General features: G+C 37.9%; 1 protein-coding gene across 2 annotated transcripts in view; it reads left to right on the forward strand.

Moving 5' to 3' along the window:
- Positions 1–9,784: 9,784 nt before the first annotated feature.
- The window catches only part of CTSC (cathepsin C), a 32,334-nt gene continuing 20,286 nt past the window's right edge, over positions 9,785–21,832 (forward strand). The window contains exons 1-4 of one of the 2 annotated variants that reach the window (XM_063094182.1): positions 9,785–9,985; positions 11,810–11,955; positions 16,322–16,406; positions 18,226–18,529. In XM_063094182.1, coding sequence (XP_062950252.1) covers positions 9,814–9,985; positions 11,810–11,955; positions 16,322–16,406; positions 18,226–18,236 — 414 coding nt within the window. In that variant the 5' untranslated portion in view covers positions 9,785–9,813 and the 3' untranslated portion in view covers positions 18,237–18,529. Of the gene's footprint in view, positions 9,986–11,809; positions 11,956–16,321; positions 16,407–18,225; positions 18,530–21,832 lie in introns of those variants that run through there. The other variant, XM_063094181.1, reaches the window with a different exon arrangement.

Consider the following 21,832-nt stretch of genomic DNA (forward strand, 5'->3'; position numbering starts at 1 on the left):
TGGGATTGATGGATCTTAGTAGTTCTATCTGTTGTTATTTGAGAAACCTCCACACTATTTTCCATAATGGCTGTACTAATTTACAATCCCACCAACAATGTAGAAGAGTTTCCCCTTCACCAGATCCTTGCCAGCAGTTGTTATTTTCTGTCTTTTTGATAATAGCCAATCTAACTAGAGTGAAATGATAACCCAATGTGCTTTTGATTTGCATTTGTCTGATGATCAGTGATGTTGAGCACTTTTCATATACTTGTTGGCCATTTGTAAGTCTTCTTTTGAGAAGTGTCTTTAGTTCATTTGCTGATTTTTTAATCAGATTATTATTATTACTATTATTATTTTACTATTGAGTTAAATTTCTTGCATATTCTGTATATTAATCCCTTGTTGGATGCATAGTTTGCAAATATTTTCTCACATTCTGGAAGTTGTTTCTTTGCTCTGTTGATTGTTTCCTCTTCTGTACAGAACTTTTTAATTTGATAAAATCCCATTTGTTTATTTTTGCTTTTGTTGCCTGTGCTTTTGAGTTCTTATTTATTACATCTTTGCCAACTCCTATGTCCTGAATTATTTCCCCTATGCTTTTTTCTAGAAGTTTTATAGTTTGGGGTCTTACATTTAAGTCTTTAATCCATTTGAGATGCTTTTGTACATGGTGAGAGATAAGGGTCTAGTTTCATTCTTCTATATGTGGACATCCAATTTTCCCAGCACCATTTATTGAAGAGGCTGTTCTTTCCCTAATGTAAGTTCTTGGTGCCTTTGTCAAAGATCAGTTGGCTGTAAAGCTGTGAGTGGATTTCTGGGTGCTCTACTCTGTTCCATTGTTCCATGTGTCTGTTTTTATGCCAGTACCATGCTGTTTTGATTACTATACCTTCATAGTATATTTTGAAGTCAAGTGGTGTAATGCCTCCAGGTTTATTCTTTTTGTCCAGGATTTCTTTGACTATTTGGGGTCTTTCACTGTTCTATTAAAATTTTAGGATTTTTAAAAATTTCTGTGAAGAATGTCATTGATCTTTTGATCAATGGGCCTTCCATTGAATCTGTAGATTGCTGTGTGTAGTATGGTCATTTTGACAATATTTATTCTTCCAATCTATGAAAATGGAATGTCTTTTCTTTCATTTCTTTCATCACTGTTTTTGTAGTTTTCACTGTAGAAATCTCTCACCTTCCTTCCTTTCATCTTCCAGCATGGTTAAATTTATTCCTAAGTATTTCAAATTGTAAATTGGATTGCTTTCTTAATTTCTTTTTCTGCTATTTCATTATTGGTGTATATAAACATTACCAATTTTTGTATATTGATTTTGTATCCTGAAATTTCACTGAATTTGTTTATCAGTTCTAAGAGGTTTTTGGTGGGGTCTTTAGGTTTTTGACATGTAAGATTGTGTCATCTGCAAACAGGGGTAATTTGACTTCCTCTTTTCCAATTTGGATGCCCTTTACTTTATTTCTTTCTCTTGCATAATTGCTCTGGCTACAACTTTCAGTGCTATGTTAAACAGGAGTGATGAGAGAGGTCATCCTTATCTTGCTCCTGTTCTTAGAGGTAAAGTTTTCAACTTTTCCTCATTCAGGATGGTGTTACCTGTAGGTTTGTCATATATGGCCTTTAGTGTGTTGAGATACTTTCCTCTATACCCAATCTGTTGGGAGTTTTTATCACAATGGGATGATAAGTTTAATCAAATGTTTTTTTCTGCATCTTTTGAGATGATCATATGTTTTTTGTCCTTCATTTTGTTGATGTGGTGTGGTGTATCACATTTATTAATTTTAGTATAGTGAACCATCCCTGTATCCTTGAGATGAATTCCACTTGATCAAGGAGTATAATCTTTTTGATGTGCTGCTGAATTTTGTTTCCTAGTATTTGCTGAGAATTTTTGCATCTTCGTTCACCAGGGTATTGGACTATAGTTTTTTTTCATTGTGTCTTTGACTTTGGTATCAGAGTGATGCTGGCCTCATAGAATGAGTTTGGGAGAATACCCTCTGTTTCAACTTTTTGGAATAGTTTGAGAAGAATTGGTGTTAATTCTTCTTCAAAAGTTTGCTAAATTCATCAGTGAAGCCATCCAGTCCTGGGCTTTTCTTTGTTGGGAGACTGCTGATTACTGATTGAATCTCCTTTCTTGTTATTGGTATGTTCAAGTTTTCTATTTCTCCTTGGTTCAGTGTTGGTAGGTTGTATGTTTCCAGAAACTTATCCATTTCCTCCAGATTTTCAAATTTGTTGGCATATAGTTGTTCATAATAGTCTCTAATGATTCCTTGTATCTCTGTAGTATTAAGTTGTAATGTCTCCTTTTTCACTTCTGATTTTTGTTATTTGAGTCTTCTCTCCCTCTTTTTCTTTTGTAATCTAGCTAATGGTTTTTCAATTTTATCTTCTCAAAAAAAACACATCTTTTTGTTTTGCTGATTTTTTATGTGTGTCTTGATTTCATTTAGTTTGATCTTTATTGTATCTTTCTGTCTACTGATTTTGGGGTTAGATTGTTCTTGCTTTTTTAGTTCCTTGAGGTGTAACATTAGGTTGTTTACTTGAAATCTTTCTAGGTTCCTCTGCAGCTCCCCAGCTGAGTGTGCAGCTGTGGACATGCTTACTGGAGCTGCAGAAGGGGCTCTGTTTCCTCCAGAGAGGCATGCAGGCACTTCACAGTTTCCCAGCTGGAGTGTGTGTGTCTTGATGTGTTTGCTGGAGCTGCAGAAAGACTTACTGCCTCTGTAAGAAGTGCATAGTCCCTCCACTGAAGAAAGCAGGGCCACAGGAAGTGGTAGCAGCCTCATTTGATTGGCTCTCAGGATCCAGAAACTGTACACAGTGACTCCCTCTGTCCTGAAGGTAGTCTCCACACTGTGCTGGATGCCTGTTCTCAAGGTGTAGGATGCCATGTGGACTCAACTGTTGGAGACCCAGGGTGATGAGGGGCCTCAGGACTGTAGAGATGTTGGGGCTATTAGGCCCCAGGGCAAAATGCACTCTGGTGTTTGATCCAACCTCAAAATGGCAACTGCTGTGGGAGCCCGGGACCCAGGGATTGGGGGGGCCTCTGTGTGTACTCACTCTCTAGACTAATACCATCATGTGTGCTCCCAGCAGCATCCTACACTGGGCTCACAACCTGCAAGGCCTACATGGCTCCCTTGTAGCTTAGATAGCAGACATCCACAGTGCACCTCTTATCTACCTCTCCTTACCTTTCCCCTGCAGGCAGAAATTCTTCCTGGGTCCCTGCTGTTCCTGACTGGGAGATGGTGTGATGGAGGCTGGGTATTTCCTTCCATTCTGCATGTGGCTGTATTGAGTTTCTGTGCTCATTAGTATTTCTGTCATTCCTTTGATGTGCTCCATCTCTACTTCAGTTATTTTCATCCAAATGTAGTTGCATATTGATTGTTTTGTCTGTCTTTGTGGGAAAGAGGAGCTGTATTCTAGTCAGCTATCTAGCTCCTCAAGTTTTTACCTTTTCAACTATATATCTGTATTATGCTTGATTTTCTTCATATTCTTCAACCAGGAAAAAAAAAAAAAAAAAACACATATAGCAAAAGGTGAAATGCAGAAGCAGATACGATAATATGATGGTACATCAAAAGTCTGTGGAAAAAAAGAATTAAAAGAAAACACAAATCTTTCCATGAACTTTTGAAGACTCCTAGTGTAGTATTGTTCTATTAAGCCAAGCATGAAAGAGTTCAAAAAACTGTACAACGACGCTTCTTTTCTCACTAATTCTGTTTTGTTTTGTTTTAAAAGGGTGTTTCTTTTATTTTATTGTTATTAAATGAATTGATCAATACTCATTTTTTTTAACTTTTAAATTTCTAATAGGGTAAATATTACCAGATATGACCCATATAAACGATAACTCTTTGGAGGCTTTATAATCTTCAAAAATGCAAAGGGGTCCTGAGAACAAAAAGTTTGAGAAACATTGGTGTAGTACAATCAACCAAACTGAGCACTTCATAATGCTAAGCTTTAATTAGCTGAATTTTCATGCATGAAAATTTATCAGCTGAATCTTATTATTCACTCCTCTGCTTTCCTTCCTGCTTATCTTCCTGCTTTTCTTCCTTTCCTTCATACATATTACTGAGAGGATGAGTAAGTAAATATTGGCCAGGCTCTGTGATAAACCTTGATGTACAAAATAATACAGTCCTGCCATGAAGGAGCATGAGTTTAGTGGAAAAGACAGACAATCAGATAACTATAACAAAATGTGAATGTAGGAACATGAGGTCATAGGAGAGAGAGTTTTGACATTTGCCTAGAAGATCAGAAGGACAGAAATGAAGTATAGTACTTGGGACATCACAAGACCTGAACAAATGGCCCAGCTTCATTTTCATGCTTGTGGATCAACCTCTAATTTCAGACGGAGGTTTCTGCGCTGTGGCTGCCATGGCTATGCCCTGATCACATTTCTCTTCAAGAGAGCACCTGCTGTAGGAGTGCCATTTGCTGACAGCCTCCAGCTGTTCTCAGGATCCACCTCAGCTTTCCAGTCAAGGCCAATGACTAAGGGCAGCACAGCTACTAGGGCCTGACCATTTCCACCCAAGCCAAGCTCTACCTTGGGCAATCATCGTGCAAGAGTTCCTTGCTGGTAAGGCTGAAACTATCTTTGAGATGTATTTCTGAGTCTCTCTCTCTCCCCAATTCTCTTTCCTTCCTTTTTTTTTTTTTTTTTTTCTAACAGGTGTCAGACCTACATTGTTTTCTGGGGCTTTCTCTTCCTATTCCTGTTCCTTCCTCACTTTTTCTTTTATAGGCATTACTCCCTAATAAATTCTTTGAGCCTCAGATTTATCAGGGATAAAGTAGAAATTAGGCAATACCTCCCTCATACAGTTGCATGATAGTTAAATGGGATAATATATGTTTATTATCTTGGTGAAATGTAAAGTCTTAAATAAATAAAATTATTATGGTTATTATTGTTACTACCAATGCCAGAAGTATAAACAACACCGAATAGTATTATACAACATTGATATGTCAAGTTCTTCTGAGACAGAATAGGATGGAACTTGGCCCCTCAACTCAGCCACTCATCCCTACTTTCACAGAATCCAGCAAACTCAGCTAAGTTATTTTCACAAACTAAGATAAGTAACTTTGTTTTAACCACGAACTTCCCCCAGGCAGTTAGCCAACCCCCCACAACACACACACACACACACACACACACACACACACGAAGCTTTAAGGTGACCACTACAATGACCCTCCTGGCATAGCGATAATAAGCAACACCACCATCTTGGACCTAGTGATCAGGTGCAAGGACCAGAGCCCTAACTAAGTATGCATCTATGCTGCAACCAGGAAGAACAAAATGGACCACCTCCAGAGATGCAGAATGATGTTGGTAGCCTGCACCCCTCACCCTATTAAGGACATTGTACAGATCCCATTGGGGAGCTCGCTTCCCTATAGCTATCTCCCTTATGCATAATCACTTTTCTCTTTACATAAAGCATTTTTTTTCATTACTGCTGAGTACATTGTTCATTTCTATGACTTTGATACCCAAGAACCTGGTCTGGTAACACTTCCTCTTTTTCTGAGATCTTTCTTTGCTTTGATATGCATTTTAGTACAGTGGTTTTTAAATTTATTCATGAAGCAGAGAACATAGAGATCATGATGCTCTTTGCCAAATATCATTAAATATAGATAAATTTATATATAACATATTATACATTCATTCAACAAGTATTTAAGCACTTATTGTATGCCAGCAATTATTCAGGGTGCTGGAATTGGAATGAACAGGATTTAGAATCTACTATCTAATTAATAAGGAAAAGTTTTCTAATAGAAATATACACAGTAGTAAATGTAATCAGATCATCACTGAGATCTGTATTAACTCATTTAGTTTTTTTCAGAACAAGATGAGGTAGTTATGGGGGATATAATTATGTACATTTTATTGATGAGAAAACAAAAAGAAGTAAAATAACTTCTTCAAAATTAAACAGCTGGTTATTGGCAGAGCCAGACTTCAAACTCAGGCAATCTAACTGGAGTCCTTGCCATTAATCCTTAAGCCATTGATTCTCAGTCTTTAACTTGTACCAGGATTCTCTGAAAGGGGATTGTTAAAACACAGATTGCTGAGATCCACCTAGATGTTTTCTGATTCAGTATGTCTGTGGTGAGGCTCAGGAATTTGCGTTTCGAACTCATTCCAAGGAGATGCTAATGTTGCTCATCCAGCTGATCCTGACACCACACTGAGAACTACTGCTAAGCAATGGGGTCACTCTGTAAACCTACTTATAATTATGTGAGCCTAGCAACAAACTCTATTTTGGATATAAGCTCACTTTTATTTCATATCATTTTAGCATATATTGAATTTTCAGGAATGTAACTTCCAGATAAATATTCGAGGACTGTACTTTGTTCTCCTTGAAATTTGACCAAGAGTTGCCTAGCCTCAATGATCCTGGCATGATATTTGAGTGATCATTTGATAAGGTATTTGAGTTATAACTTACCTGAAATCACTTGTGTTATATATAAAAAAGGTAACAGTCAGTTTTACCATGTTTCTACAATTTTACAGAGAGGTGTGAAAAACAAGTATCTAAATTTCTCATTATGTTTTCCAGTACATTCATACTTGAACATTTACATAATACAATATATGTTATTGTATTAGCAATTTATTTAAAGTATCCTTTTACTTCTCCTTTATATTATGTTTGGTATTACATTTCTTTTTATTTTTAAATGTGTAAGTAACTTATTTTCAGAATAGGAAAGGTTCTTTATAAAATATTTGTTATTAAAATAAAACAGGGTCTGATGGGTTTAGGAATCATTCAATATTTTCCCTTGTTAATGGGGAGAGGGCTAGTATTTTATTTTAAGGAAGAACATTTTGAGAATTATTCGATTAGGGAAAATAAACTAAACTGAAAATCAAGGTACCTGAGTTTTATTACTGAATTTTACTAACTGTCAATATGACATTCAGCGAGTGATTCAACTCTGGATCTCCATTTCCCAGTATTAAAATGAACTGGTTACCGAATTAGGCTCTTGGGTCACAATATCATCGAAATGAACAAAGTACCCAGCAGAATTTATAGCAAGCCACACTTTATTTAAAAGAGAGAGACTTCAACTACAATGCATATTGAGAAGTTAAAATAAATAAAATAAATAAATAAATAAATAAAAATAAAAGAAATAGATTTATGTATAAGGGAGACAACAACAGAAAAGCTGTCTCACTGAGAGAAGTTGGGGAAGGATTTTTAAAGGCAAGCAATCCCTCGATGATGTCAGCATCTTGTCTTGATGATTTCTGATATCTTCATGTGGTCGTAAAGGGGTAGGGGATTAGTTCCAGGAGCATCCTGCATCCAAATCCCAAAGGAGTCTCAAGGTTAACCTGTAATTTAGTTTTTAAAATTACAAGGGAAGAAAGAATAGGTAGATAGTGTTAAGTTTTAAATAAAGAGTAAGCCTTGGGGAAGGGGTTTTGCAACTAAGTTCATATCTATTGGCTTCTTATCTCTGTTTATCAGAGAGGTTACATCCAACTGGTCTCTTTCAGTTACTTTTATCAGGGTCATAGGGTAATCATGTGCCCTGGGGTCTCATGACTTAGGATAGAAAAGTGATAAACGGTCCTCTGCAGGGAAAATGGAGTCAGTTTGGTTCACAGGCCCAGCCCTATCCCGTCCCAAACCTGTTAAATTAAGAGGTCTGCAAGATTCCTTTCTACTTACCCTTCACTGCGAAAAAACTGTTTTCAACTTTCTTTGCAATTAAATGTGCAACTTTGATTATGCACTTCAAAGAAAATTTCCACCTTGACTGTTTGGCTTTCCAATACGGACAACCTAGTAAAAATTTAGTATTTTAAAAACCAATGACAAACTTCCCCAGAAGTTCAGGAAGGCAGTGTTACTGTCAGTGTATCTTTAAATAATGTGTTAGCTTCATAGTAGAATGTCAACTCTGAATTCTAAGGTCTGTCAAACCCTGGAAAAAGGTGTTGACCCCAACATGGCCTTTGCAATTTGTGCCCACATTAAAGAGCATTTTCACCTTTCAAAAGTAGCTCTTTTTGCCATATCACATCGGAATTGACTTTCAGGCTTAGAAACCAAGGTAAGTGTTGGGAATATAGAACAATTTAATCAGGCCCTCTCGCCTTGGGCCCAGTTGGGGGTGGTTCAGTAAACAAATTGTGTGTGGGTGAGTGGAGTTAGTGCGCATAGTGCTGCTGGGCTTTGGCTGGCGACTGCCCGGGGTGGAAGCCACCACACGCAGCCGTGCTTTCCAAACTACGGCTTCCAAGGACCTGTTTGCCATTACCTAGCTCATAGACCTGCTTGTAAGGGGTCTGGTGACCCAGCCTGGCATGAAGGGTTTGTGACCCAGTCTGTGAACTAGCTTGAGGGGTCTGTGAGCACCAAACCCAGCCCTAGCTCAACAATTGGCGCTGTGAGCAGGATTCCAACAGAGCCAGAGCAGTACAACTGGCCCAGTCCGCAGGATTACGGGCAGGTAAAAGAGTGCCACAATGAAGACACTAACTGAACTTTGACATTAAAGGACACTTTCTGTGTGTTTTAAAATCAGAATCTAGAGAGAAAAAAGTGAATAATTTGGACTTGTTCCCTTCGAATGCATATGATCTGGCGAAAAAAGTGGACATATAAATATTTATTTGTGACCGGTGTGATGGGGCATGTACCTAAGAGGACAGGGACCCCTCAAGTCTGTCTTGTTCATCAGTGTGTCCAGAGGGCTTGACATCAGCAGGCTCAGTGGGAGAAAGGAGCCCCAATGACCAACAACACTTAGGAAAGCTCTCACAGAAAAGTGGGATATTTAAAGCGAGCAAGGAGGCTCCTGGAAATACTACTACATAATAATGTTTGGCCATCAGACTGGCACACTGATACCAGCCTTCTCTCTTCCGCACCCTAATAAGCTACTTTCTATCTCTGGTCCTCCTGCTGGTCCTGCGTAAAACAGAATGGGTTAAGCAATATAATCTCTGAGAGTTTTTATGTTTTTTTTTCACCTTGAGTAACTAAATCCTGTAAAGCTCCAGGGTGGGGGCAATTAATACACACAAACTGCAAGGTTGAACTACAAATGAATTCTCCTGTGGGCAAATAGAGACTGACAACATCAACAGAAAGCCAAACAAAACCCAGCAGATAAAAAGGCAGTGAGAGTTGGAAAATGGAAGGAACAGAAGTTCTCAAACGGCAACGGTGGTAGGGGTTAGAAAGTAAAGTTTTTCGGAGGGAAAAAAAAAAAAAAAAAAAGAATGGAGTCGGTAATGAGGGAACTGGACCCGAGAAGACTAAGTGGGGAAGAAAAGCGACTCACTTGTTTGATCTCTCCCTTTCCAGGCCTTTCCCTCTCCACCCCCGGTTACTGCACAAAGAGCGAAGTCCGAGTCGCGCGCGGACCGCTTGTGGCTCTTAAGGGCTATTTTGGCCACCCTGGCCGTGCACAATTTTGTAACGCCCCTTATCAACAGAAAGTGTCCCCGGGCTGTGCCCGCGTCTGTGGTCCGGCCGCAGCCAGGTGGGAAGCGACCGGCGCTCCCGAGCCCCCCACCTGAGGGCGGGGCGCGCCCCGAGCCCAACCCCACCCCCCGCCGCGCGCGACCCCGCCCCGGCCGGCCGCGGGTTTCCGGGCGGCTCTGGGGCTTTAAGGCGCCTGCGACTCAGACCTCCTCAGTTCGAGTTTCGGTTCCTGCTCGGTCCCCGTGTCTCCTCTGGGCCCCCGCCAGCATGGGTCTCCGGCCCCGCCCGCTGCTCGCCGCCCTCCTGCTGCTCCTCTCCTGGGTCCGCACGGTGCGGGGCGACACACCTGCCAACTGCACCTATTCTGACCTGCTGGGCACCTGGGTGTTCCAGGTGGGCTCCGGCGGTTCTCAGCGCGACGTCAACTGCTCGGTCATGGGTAAGCCGCTGGCGCCCCCGGCCCAGGACTCCTCGGGGTCGCTTTCTGACCCTGAGCACTAATTCCCGCAGCGCCCACGCCACCCCGCACCCCGACCCCAGGCCGACGCTTGTAGGTGGCGGGGAGCATCGTAGCCGGACTCCGGGCCCCTTGGGGTACTTTCTCCCGCGCCAGGGTCCCAAAGTTAACATTGAGCTGCTGAGAACTGCTAACTTCACACTGTGTTGGTTACCTTGGTGCTTCAACGTTTTTTTCAGGAACTTTTTTTCTCCCTTAATTTCTGTATTCGTTTGTTTGGTTTGGAACGGAGTTAAGAGCTGAGATCTTTAAATTCCCTGGCCCAATCTGACAGGTTTTTGGTTTTATTGTACTGGTGAAGACAAATGGGTTCAAGGACTCTCAAGAATATAGCAAGATGCTTTCTCCTTTTGTTAGGTTTTGGGAAGGAGCCCTGTGCCCTGAGATTTTGATTTGGGTGTGTGTTAATGCTACTGGTTGTACAAAATTCTTGGTACAACTCCAGAGTTTCTTGTATTTCAGGAAGGTATATTAAGGCCTTTAAAAAAACAAAACAAAAGAAACAGCAACAACAAAAACTCTATCCAGTAATTATATTTGGAAGTGCCCAGAGCCAAGCACAACACATGGCCCATGGAAGGCTCTCCATAAATATCTAGTGTTTAAACACACTGGGGGGAGTCCGGATTCCTTCAGATAACATGGCTACCCCTGGTCAAAGAATCTAGTGAAATGGGGAGAAGAAAACAGAATCATGGGTCAGAAGAGTTACCCTGTTGCTCTGCCCAAGCCCTTACAGCCTGTGATTTGTGCAGATGAGTGAAGCTATCAGCTATAATTTCCTTATCAGCACAACAAATATTGTCAAGTCACTTGTTACTAAAAAGACTTTTTAAACTGTCTAACTTTAAATGACTATGGCATTTTGTAGTCCTGGACATTACAACCAGTTTTTTCTTTTAATAGTTGACGTTGGGGCAGAAGATCAGGATTTTCACTGCCCTGTCACATGTAATCTCTCATGTCAGAGCATTAATTTGAAACATGAAAAAACCGAAGTGTGGAATTCTCCAGATGGACACAGATGAACCCTTTTCAGGCAGCCTCTGCCTGTAAACCTATCTTGACCTTAATCTAGAAATTAAAAACACCCACAGATTTGAACCCTCATCTTATGAAGGTTAAATGTTTAATTGCTACAAGCACTAATTAATTTTATAGGAGAGAAACTTTGAATTTGCTCAATACTTTGGAAGGATTCAGATTCTGAGGTTCTGAACTGTAGAGCCATGTTCATTTGGTCTGTGAACAGATCATTTCCTGTCTTCTCCTGGACCTAACACATTATCCTCCTCAAGATTTGACAGCTAGTCTTTTTTTATTTTTTAATCTCTTTATCATACCCTTTATTTTTATATTCTCTTTTTGACTATCATTTTATCTCCTCCCCATTTCTGACTGTAATTTTCAACGTCCCCTATTCCTCATTTTGTTCGGAAAAACTTCTTCAGTTATGTATGGATGCTCTGAAAAGGTGGGCGCTGTACTTCTGGGGTTTCTCTGCCTGGGCTACATGGCCTATCTCTATCTTTGAGAGCTCTCACTTCCCAGGCTTGCCTGAGACCCCTCCAAGATTGTACATAAGCAGCCAGGTGGAGACATGGATTTCTTTGCAAGGATGACTGTGGGCCCAAATTAGGTAGCATGAAAGGAAAGCAGCTCAATCAGCTAATGGAAATTGAGGAGATTCTTTCCCCCATTGAAGTCCAAATAATTTTCCTTTATTATGCATTTTCTTTTCTTTAGGACCAACAGAAATGAAAGTAGTGGTGCACCTTCAGAAGCTGGATACAGCCTATGATGACCTTGGCCATTCTGGCCATTTCACCATCATTTACAACCAAGGCTTTGAGATTGTGTTGAATGACTACAAATGGTTTGCCTTTTTTAAGGTTAGTTCTGTTGGAAAATGCATTTACATTTTCAGTGATTTGATATCTGAAGCCTCTTCTGATTAGGAGACCTTCAGATTTTAATTTTAAATTTTTCCTTGGTCTGATTAAAGTAAAAGGTAGACCATCCAGTCCGGCTTGTGGTCCTCTCTTACTAAGAAAGAACTGTTGTCCATTATATTTTAACACACTGCTTCCAATTACAGACACACTCTGGGTTAAAATAGTTTCCCACAGATTGCAGTTCATCCCATGTGTTCTTCTGAAGTGGAAGCTTCTTTTTTTATAAGCTTAGTATCGAATTGTTCAAGTAAATTGAATCCACATGCCTGAAATTAGCTGTTTCTCATTATACGTATAATATAAATACAGACTTTTTCATGGGAAAGAGTTTACAGCCTTTGGAGCATCTGGTAAGAGTTGGCAAATTGCAGGAATTTGTTGGAAAGTAGAAAACGAGTCTGAGAAAAGACAAAGTTCCAACAAAGGCCTAACTTCTAAATTTGTTGTAATTTCTCACATGAGTTGTTATTGATCAACAGGAAATGGTCTTCCACCTGAGCCAACCATATTTCTTAGAATAATAACTCTCAGCAAGGTTTTTTGTTTTGTTTTGTTTTGTTTCTTAATAAGAACCTCTCTTTAAAATGGAGGGGTGGGGGAAGGAAAGAAAAAAGAGATAGGAAAAAGTTGCCTCTTCTCAACTGGATTGGCTGGTTTGATAATCACCTGGTGGGAACCAGTCTATCCTTGCTGGCTGTTGATGGTTCATTTGATTAGCTGAAGCCCATGCTTAACCTTTTATTAACTGTTTTTAATATCATCCCCCAGATACTATGTATCCTTTTAAAAAACAATAACAGTATCTATATGAATTTTTAAAAATTGTAGTATATATGTGATAGATGTATGCAACTTGAATATAATTCTTGGTCTGCATTCTGATTAGCCTCAGGCTTTGCAGACCTCTCATAGTTACTTTCTTACAGCCCTTCTAAGGCTATTTGCCTTAGAAGAATCAGTTGCTTATGGAGTTAAAGAAAGATATTCAAGGCAATTGTTAGCACTGAGCCTACTTCCTGATAGTGGTTGTCATCTTTTTCTTTTTCCTCTTCCTCTCTTGTTTGACACACAATACACACTTAGTTGATATTTGTTAAAAAAAAAAAAAAAAAAAAAAAAATGAAAATGAACAAAGTGAAATTCAGTTGGAAAATAGATCGAATAAATTATTCATTTAAGTGAGAGATAGATGAATAAATAGTTTGCCCATTTTGCTTAGAAAACTTCATTCTTTAATTCTGCAGTATTGGAAAAGCTGGTGGGGGAACTTTTAAAATCACCGTTTAATTAACTGAGACACAATAATCAGAAATAGACCAGATAGGCAATTTCTCTCTTACTATTTTTTCATCAGTTTGTTCTCAGCTGAAATAGGAGTCCAGAGCTAGTGGGGACAGAGGGAATAGCTGGTATCTGAATGAGGAATTGGAACATTTCTTTGTATTTCTTTTTGAATCACAGTATAACACTGTTTTTCGTATTTTGCTGTAGCCTCAGAACATTTGTCACATTAAGTCAATAGAAAACTGCTTAATACCGAATAAAATTGTAAGTGTTCTCAACCGTAAGTGGGAAAGTCAATATATATGCCGCTGTAGGGTGGAACCTTGCCTGATCATATGCTTATGGATAGCATTGGTCAAAGCTTATTCTTATTAGGCATGACAGTAGGACGAGTGTTCCTACCCTACTGATTTCAGTATGTCTTTTAAAGTGCCTAATTGACAGAACCATTGACAGGGCTCTGTTTTTCCTGCAAAAAAATCAACCACTCTGACTGGTTAGTAGATCTGGTGATAAAGACCATAATTTAATAAGCAGAGAATACATAAGATACTTATTTTTAAAAATTAACATAATCAAGTAGTTCCAGATAAACATATTTTGCAAAGTGATAAAATGCCATGTTATTGTAGCAAATCCAACTGCAAGAGTGATGGAAAGCAGAGTTAATATTTTTTTTTAAATGATAGGATGGAGTTGACTTTAGATAATAGCAAAGTCAAGCTCTTTTGGTGATATTTGTTAACACTAAAAGTTTGCTGGATTTTACCACAGGTACCAGGGTATTTCCTGCAGTATGGTAGGGAAACCATGCTGGGAGGGGTGTGTCACTCAGGAAAAACACAAGCCTATTTAGTGAGTAAAGCACATGAGAATTTTTCCTACAGACTTAGAAAGTATCTTTTTTTTTTTTTTTTTTTTTTTTTTTGTTCTTTTTCGTGACCGGTACTCAGCCAGTGAGCACACCGGCCATTCCTATATAGGATCCGAACCCGCGGCGGCTTCCGAGTGCGCCGCGGGGTCGGCCCAGAAAGTATCTTTTAAATTAAAATTATTTTTAAAAATGAGAACTCAAAACTTTAGTATTTTCTATTCAACTCTTAATGTCTTATGTAAACTACAGCACAGTCTACTTAACCTGCTATAATAGAAATATCTGACAAATTTTTGCCATGCATAACCTGCCACCCTTATTCTGTATGTTGTTATTCTACAAATCAATTTGGTTTCTAGATCTCTCTGCTGACTCATACTGGACCCTCCCACTTGCTTCCTTTTACTTTCTTCAGATACGCTGTCATCAGATTCTCATTGTTGTTCCTGCTAGAGTTTGTTGAGGAGGTGGTAAATGCAGAGTGTGCCCTTAGGCTGCTGTTCTACCTCCTCCCCTGTAGCAGCCTGCAGCTCAGTAGGACAGACACAAAGTTCTTGGCATTCTCTGCTTTCCAACTTTGAAGTGATTGTGATACCATTCCTATTTCTAGGAACTTGCTTAAGTTCTCCTTATTCAGATCTCATCTGAAAGATGAGCATTTGTCATGATTTGGGGTACCTAAGCCTGTTTTTACTTTGTTTTAACTGCTTGGGAAATTGGGGGTGCAGTAGGCATGACCTATCTTTCGCATGTGATTTCAATTTAGATAAAAGCTTAGAAGGAAATAAACCCTCAAACTTCCTTTGCATAGTTTGAGTTGGGCAGGAAGCACTAGATATATATTTTTTAAAGATACTTTTTGCTGCTTAGCTTCCTGCTGGCATTTCAATACCTGAACAGTTTGTGGAGGGTACAAAAAAATCCCAGATGCATTTAGGGAGCACCCAGGAAGGTACCTAAGCACTTGAAACAACCTTGTGCAAAACAATAAGGAGTAATTAGACCTATGACAAAATGGAAACTTTCTTCAGAAGGATTTAATTTTAATTTTTTTTTAAACCATTGTGCTGGCCAAAACAAAGGACAATACTATCTGCAGGCCAGTTTCTAAGACTATCAGATTTTAATAGTATGTACCATTTTGTTATACTTGGCACACTCCAGCAAATTTACACCTTCATATTAAAAGCAGCCAACCTCTTGTATAAAATACAGCACAACAAAACAATGTAAAAATGCTTCATTATTCCTGACTTTATGTGATGGGTGAATATGTGATTATTTTTTCTTCTTTATGCTTTTATGTATTTCATTCATTTTTTTTATGATGAGCATGAGGAAGGAAGTCATATGAAAGAGAGTAAGCTCCAAAGAATGTCTTCAAGTTGAATGGGCTATTTTCTAAGCTTTTATTGTTTCTCATTTCACTTTCTTTGAGGCATTAAAAGAAACTGACTAGAAAGGGAGCAGTAGAGAAGACAAGTCAGATTTTATTTTTGAAGATTAAACTACTCAAGGGCTGAAAAAAATACATAGAAGTGAAACTAGCCTCATGACTGGAAACTGTATTAGGCAGTGGTCAAGAAAATCTCACTGATTTCTAGTTGAGCTCTTGTTTGGGGCTGTCTAATCTTAATAGAGCTATAAGCTTAAAAAAAAAAAACCCACTCACAAAACAAAAAAACCTACCGTAGGTGTTTCTAAAGCAGGTGGCTTCCCAAAGCAAGAACAATATGTTGAGAAATCAGTTTCAGAGGACTTAATTGCCCATTTTGTGTGCTAGTGATTTTTAAATTTCAAGCTTGTCACAACAGCCAGAAATGTCGTTGTATTTCTACATTAAAGGGTTTGGGAATTTGTGCCATTTTCCCATTGTGCTTTCTGGGTTCATTTTTAAGATATAACAATTTTAGAAGACATGCTATTGAGATAAAGTGTACTTTTAAAAATACAGATTGGATTCATCAAGCTTAGAACTTTTCCTTTTCTTTCTTTTTTTTTTAACAACTTGAAGTTTTAAGAGTGTCTCAGGTGAGGGGAAGTGTCAGAAGTTTAGCACTTAATGCATGCCTGACTATGTTTTCTTTCATGATGATGCTTAATCTCAACACAATGACTCAGTTTACCATTGTAAACTCTTTGTAGGATGTCACTGATTTTATCAGTCAGTTGTTCATGCAGCTGGGAACTGTGGGGATATATGATTTGCCACATCTGAGGAACAAACTAGGTGAGCTCTATTGAAATATTTTTAACCTTCCTATTAAAAGCAAGCCTCCTTTCTCCCTGGTAGCTTATGCAAATTTATGTCTGTTTATTCATTAGAGAATAAACAGAGAGAGACTAGAGAGATGGTTTTCTTATGGATATCTTGCTTCAGCCTGCTTATCTGCTACTTCTAAACTTCCTGCACTACTTTATGAGTGATTTTTCCACTTTAGTATTTTCTGTTTGCACAGGTCAAATTAACTCTCCTAAGAATAATACTTGTTAACATAAATATACTTATAACATAAGTAGATATGAACCCAACACGGTAAAGACTCAGTTAAGAAAAGGTTGACTCAAGTTTAGTTCACTTTCTTAGAGTAGCTGTGCTGCCTCAGGTTGCTTATTCTTTTCCTGAAAAGACTCCCTCAAGAGAAAACCATGTCAGGTCACAGCATTTTAGTTCTGTCTTCCAGTAGAGAAGATGACTTGTTCAGAGAAATTGACCTACCTATCACTTATCCCTGTGAGACATCATCTATCTTTTTAAAAACTGGCTTCTACTAAAAACATAGAATATTGACTGGGAAGAGGAGGGTATTTTTTCACTCCTTACATTCTCCTCACGTTTTCAGGATAGATGTTTAAATCATTGCTCACACTGGATCCATAAATTTAGATGTCTAAAATTTTGATGAAAAAATAAGTAGCTAGATAGTAAAGTCGGTAGAGTCTTACACTTGCATTTTAACATAACATTCTTTCCCTTTTTCCTTCCTCCTTTACTTGGCTCTTAAGTACTAGAAGTGAGTTATGGAAAAGGTAAACTCTACCCTAAGTGAATCATTGTGCAGTATATGCATGTATGGGAACAATGCACTGTACCCCACAAATATGTATAAGTAAATGCCAAAATATACTGAATTTTAAAAAGACAAAGAAAAAGGGAACTGGGGACAAACATTGAAAGCACCATAGCCTTGTCCTGTATCAGCATTTTTCCAAACTTTATGCTGGACCAGCAGTGGCCAACACGTCTGCCAGGTAGGAATTGCTCATCGGTTGTGTCACCTCATCTTGTTAAGCTTAAAGATTGTTCCAGGCAGCCACTAATAATAATGGGTCAATGTGTGCATTAGAGTTGTGAAACTAATAAACTACTTTTCAACTCTTTCTGGCAGTGGAATAAGTGTAGAATGTGTTAAATAGCTTTTATTTGTTTATTTTTATTTTAGAAATTCTCAGAATCTTTTATATATTGCATGGTGGTAGCTTAGGAGGAAGATATGATAGAAAGCTTTCCCAAGATAGATTACCTTATTTTTTGTGGAAAAAAGAAAATGGTGACTTTCAGAATGCAGTTTATGAAATTCTGGCCTAAACCTCTTCACTCCTCCTCCCAGTTAAAGAGACACCAGTAGAAAAGATAAGCCCTGGTATTTATTATTTTTTCTCTAAATGGGATAAATAGCCTGGATATATGGATCCGAGCAGCACTAAGCCTACGTTTATAATTTGTGAGGTATAATGTGTCTAAGTTGCTAGAATGTTGTCTGTTTCTTAAGTACATTTCAGAATTATATTAGGTTTATACAGTAGCAGTTACTTTCAGATGCATGTGCTTAAGCATGTTGGCTACATGTGCAATATCTGTTGCTTAAGCGTTCAGCTTGAGAATGGCAGCTTTTTGTGAATGTCTTAAATAGCATTAAAAAAAATACCAGGCTCTCAAATATTAGTGCTGGTATTTTTTTTTTCTTAAAAGAAATTCATATGATTAAATGTTATTAAGAGACAGTATGATCCTTGTTGGCTTGTAACCCTAGTTTTTTGTCTTGTAGTTATTAAATAGAGCATCTGTTGAGGGGCTTTTTTAAAACCGCAGCCACGAACAAACTTTGGGGCTAAGAGGCAGAGCAGCATGCAGCAGTGGACCTACCTCTAGCAGCTAGCAGAGGCCTCTCGCAGCTGCAGTCCATTCTGGATTCTTTATTTGCATGTAAAATGCAGAGGAGTCCTGGTGACCTACCTCCAAGGCAGCTGCCCTCCTGAACATTTCCTTGGAAAGCAGTAACCGCCATTTTGGAATGTGAACAACCAGAGACTGCGAAGGAGAAAGAAAAAATGACTGGAAGACATAAAGTCTTAGGTGGTTTCATCGTTCAGCTTTTTAATAAAAGGAACAATATGTAACATTAAGGTTTTTTTTTTTTTTTTCTCTTTTGAATACTCTTCTATTGAAATTATTTTTCTAAACTGGTCAGGATTTGAATTTTGTGTTTTGTTTTATTCACAGTGCAAATTTTATTTGCATTTAAATTGTTTCTTCCTGAGTTGCTTCTCCTTTCTCTTAATTACCTTGAGGAACCCCAAGAACCTATTGTAAGGAGGAAATAAGGTTTCAGGATCTATTGAGATAGACAGGTACAAGTTATTGGAGGGAAGATTGTCGTGTGGTGAAAATATTTAAAGGAGAGGAAATAAAAAAGAGGCTTTCTCATATAAGCCAGACTACTATAGAGTATCCTTCTGCAGATTACAGACCTGCAGTACCTCTGGCCAGAAAGATGGTATAGGTAATACTACTTCTTCTTTCTCTTAAAAAAAAAAAAAAAAAAAAAAAAAAAAAAATTAGGTGCCAGCCTTGTGCTAAGAACTTGACATACTGTAAGTTACAAAAATTCCATAAAGTAGATATTACTAGTTTCATTTTACAGATACAGAAAATTAGTCTCAGAGTGCTTAAGCTCTCACAGCTTCTAAATGTAAAATGCTACAACTAGTCTTTCAAGCCTAAAGACTTCCCTGGGGCTAAAGAGTGAAAGAAAAGCCTTTTACAAAAAAGTAAATGGTATTTATAGTTACATTTGGGTAGATTTTCTGGTGAATTCCAGTCTGTAAGCATCATGAATACTAGCTTAGTAGAATAGAATGTGTAGTGCATTAGTTCTTGTTGAAGTCTTAGGAGAATTGCCTTGAAGTTTGAGTTTACTTACCAATGAGGCTATTCATTTTCTTGCCTAAACCAGGGTCTTTTTATTTAAGACAAAAGCTTACTTTCTCCTTTTATAGTCTCAAATTGGAAGGAGAGCTTAGTAAACTTCAAATTAAGTGCCCTTGCCAAATTGACATTTCTCAAACTATTGTTCACACTGGTTGCTATCTTTTAGCTCTTTCCTGTTAAACAGTGGATGACTTCCTCCTCACTTAGTTTAGGGATGACTCATATTAGCCTTGGTAAACCTAAAATGTGGGACTACACCTAATCCATATTGTCTGCGTGGACTTTTCTCCTGCATCTCTGCTTGAATACAAGAATCTTTCTTTAGTAGTTTTTCATCATTACTTTATTGATTCAGATGACTTTTTATACCAACGGAGGTACTCGCCTGCTATTCTAGGAAGATCTTTCTCATAAAGATGAAGTAATAGTGTAGATGACTGCTCCTACCTGGATACTTTTTTCTATCTCACTTCTGAATGTGATAAATTCTTCATCACTTGATGCCACCTCCTCTGTGAAACCCTCCTAGCTCTCTCCATTAGTGAGAGAAATGCCATTACTTTGGTTCCCATTGCACTTTGCAGGTACCTCCAATTTCATGCTGTGTTGTAATGGGATTATTTGGTAGCATATCTTCAGACTGAAAATCTGTGTTTCTCCCTGTATGTCTTCCATACCTAATGCACATCGAACTTGGTGCTTGGAAAATGAACCACACTTCTCTATTCCTTTCACATACTTTTTGCAAGTTATACCCTTACAAAGAATTAATTTCATAGGATTCTAGCAACACAAATCAGAAATGGTGCTATATTTATCTTGTTTTTATTCTCTGCTGTAAAAATTATTATTAGGTTACCTGTCTGCTGAGTTCTATAGTGGCTGAATATTTTCGAGTTGATTTTCAGGATGTAAATAACCACCAAAGCAACTGATATGTATTTAATATGGAATTTAAAACAGTTTACTAAAGCCTCTTTTTGTTTGTGTCTCTGGGTAGTTAGTTTTGCATCTAAATGTTTTGATTATGGAAGAGAAGACTTACTGGGTATGAAATTGCAGATACGTGTGTTAGAAGGCCCCACAATTTAATAACGCTTAGCATTCTATGTCCTCATTGCCTGTTTGTCTTCCCCTCTGGTCTTTAAACTCCATTAGGGCAGGGATCAACTCTGTATTACTGTTTTATTCCCTGTGTATAGCATAATACGTGATAATAGACCTTCAATAAATATTTGTAAAAGAAAATTGAATAATGTATCATTGATATTTTATTGCTGTGTTTCTGGAAATTTTGTTACTTTTGTGTCCTTAGAAGCTATGGTGGACCCTCAGGCCATATTTGTTGATTTAGTGGAAAAGAGATGAGAGCCTTTTAAATTTTATTCTGTTTATGTTTTCATCTTCCTGTGGGCCTACAGAGGCCAAGATAGGGCTCAAAGTTAAAAATAGTAAAGTTCTAACTTTAAAACTACTGAAAACTAAATTAGCTGTCAAGAGAAATAGCAAGCTTTATGACTGCAGTAGTTTCCCAAAGCCTGGAGAACCAATGATTTTTACTAGCTTGGAATGCTGCAGGTTACACCTCACTTCTACTAAGTATAGTGAGGAGCATGAGATTTCTTCCAACCTCATTGTTTAAGAGTTTATGAGCAAGGAAGTGAGAAATGAGCCCAGGGACTTTGACTACTTTGCTGAGTGGTAAGTTGCAGTTTTCTTAGCTAATTCTGGAATGTACGTTTTGGTTGAAATCTAATTTAAACTAATTTTCAGCACTAGTAATAAGCAAATTTATGACCCTCCATTTTCACATGTAAATCTAACTGCCAATTCTTTCAGTAAAATGCTGGAAATTATTTGGTTGTTATCACTATTACGATTTCCTGGCAGTTTTACAATTCATTCAAATCCAACTTTTAAAATAAGTGGTTCAGCCTAGTTAGTAGGTGGAAAACTAGAGCTGATTCTTGGAACTGACATGGGGAAGTTGGTTTCTTTCAGAGGAATGATATAGTACCCTTGGATGGGTTTGGACAGTTTAGTAAAACTTGCTTTGATCTCTTTTGTTGCCATCTAAAAACTTTTACTCACACTGTAGACCTGATAGCAAATAGAAGTGGTTAATTTGCATAGGTACCTACAGTAAACAAAGGGCAAAAATTGAATAAACATGCTTTGTTTTTCAATATTGCTGAAGTGTATCTCCATATATATGGTTTATCATTAAATTATTCAACTTCATGAAAGGTACTCTTTTCTGAAATGGTAAACCATCTTGATGGTTTAGACTTAGATGTCCAAATTTTTTATTATGTATTCCACAGTGTATATAGATACATTTAAAAAATTATATATGTATGACTATGCTAATGTTTGTTATAAAGCATACGAAATATTAAATGATTTTTCTTTCTTTTTTTTTTTTTTTTTTTTTTTTTTTACAT

The sequence above is a fragment of the Cynocephalus volans genome, chromosome 4 (genome assembly GCF_027409185.1).
Source record: "Cynocephalus volans isolate mCynVol1 chromosome 4, mCynVol1.pri, whole genome shotgun sequence".
NCBI lineage: Eukaryota > Metazoa > Chordata > Mammalia > Dermoptera > Cynocephalidae > Cynocephalus > Cynocephalus volans.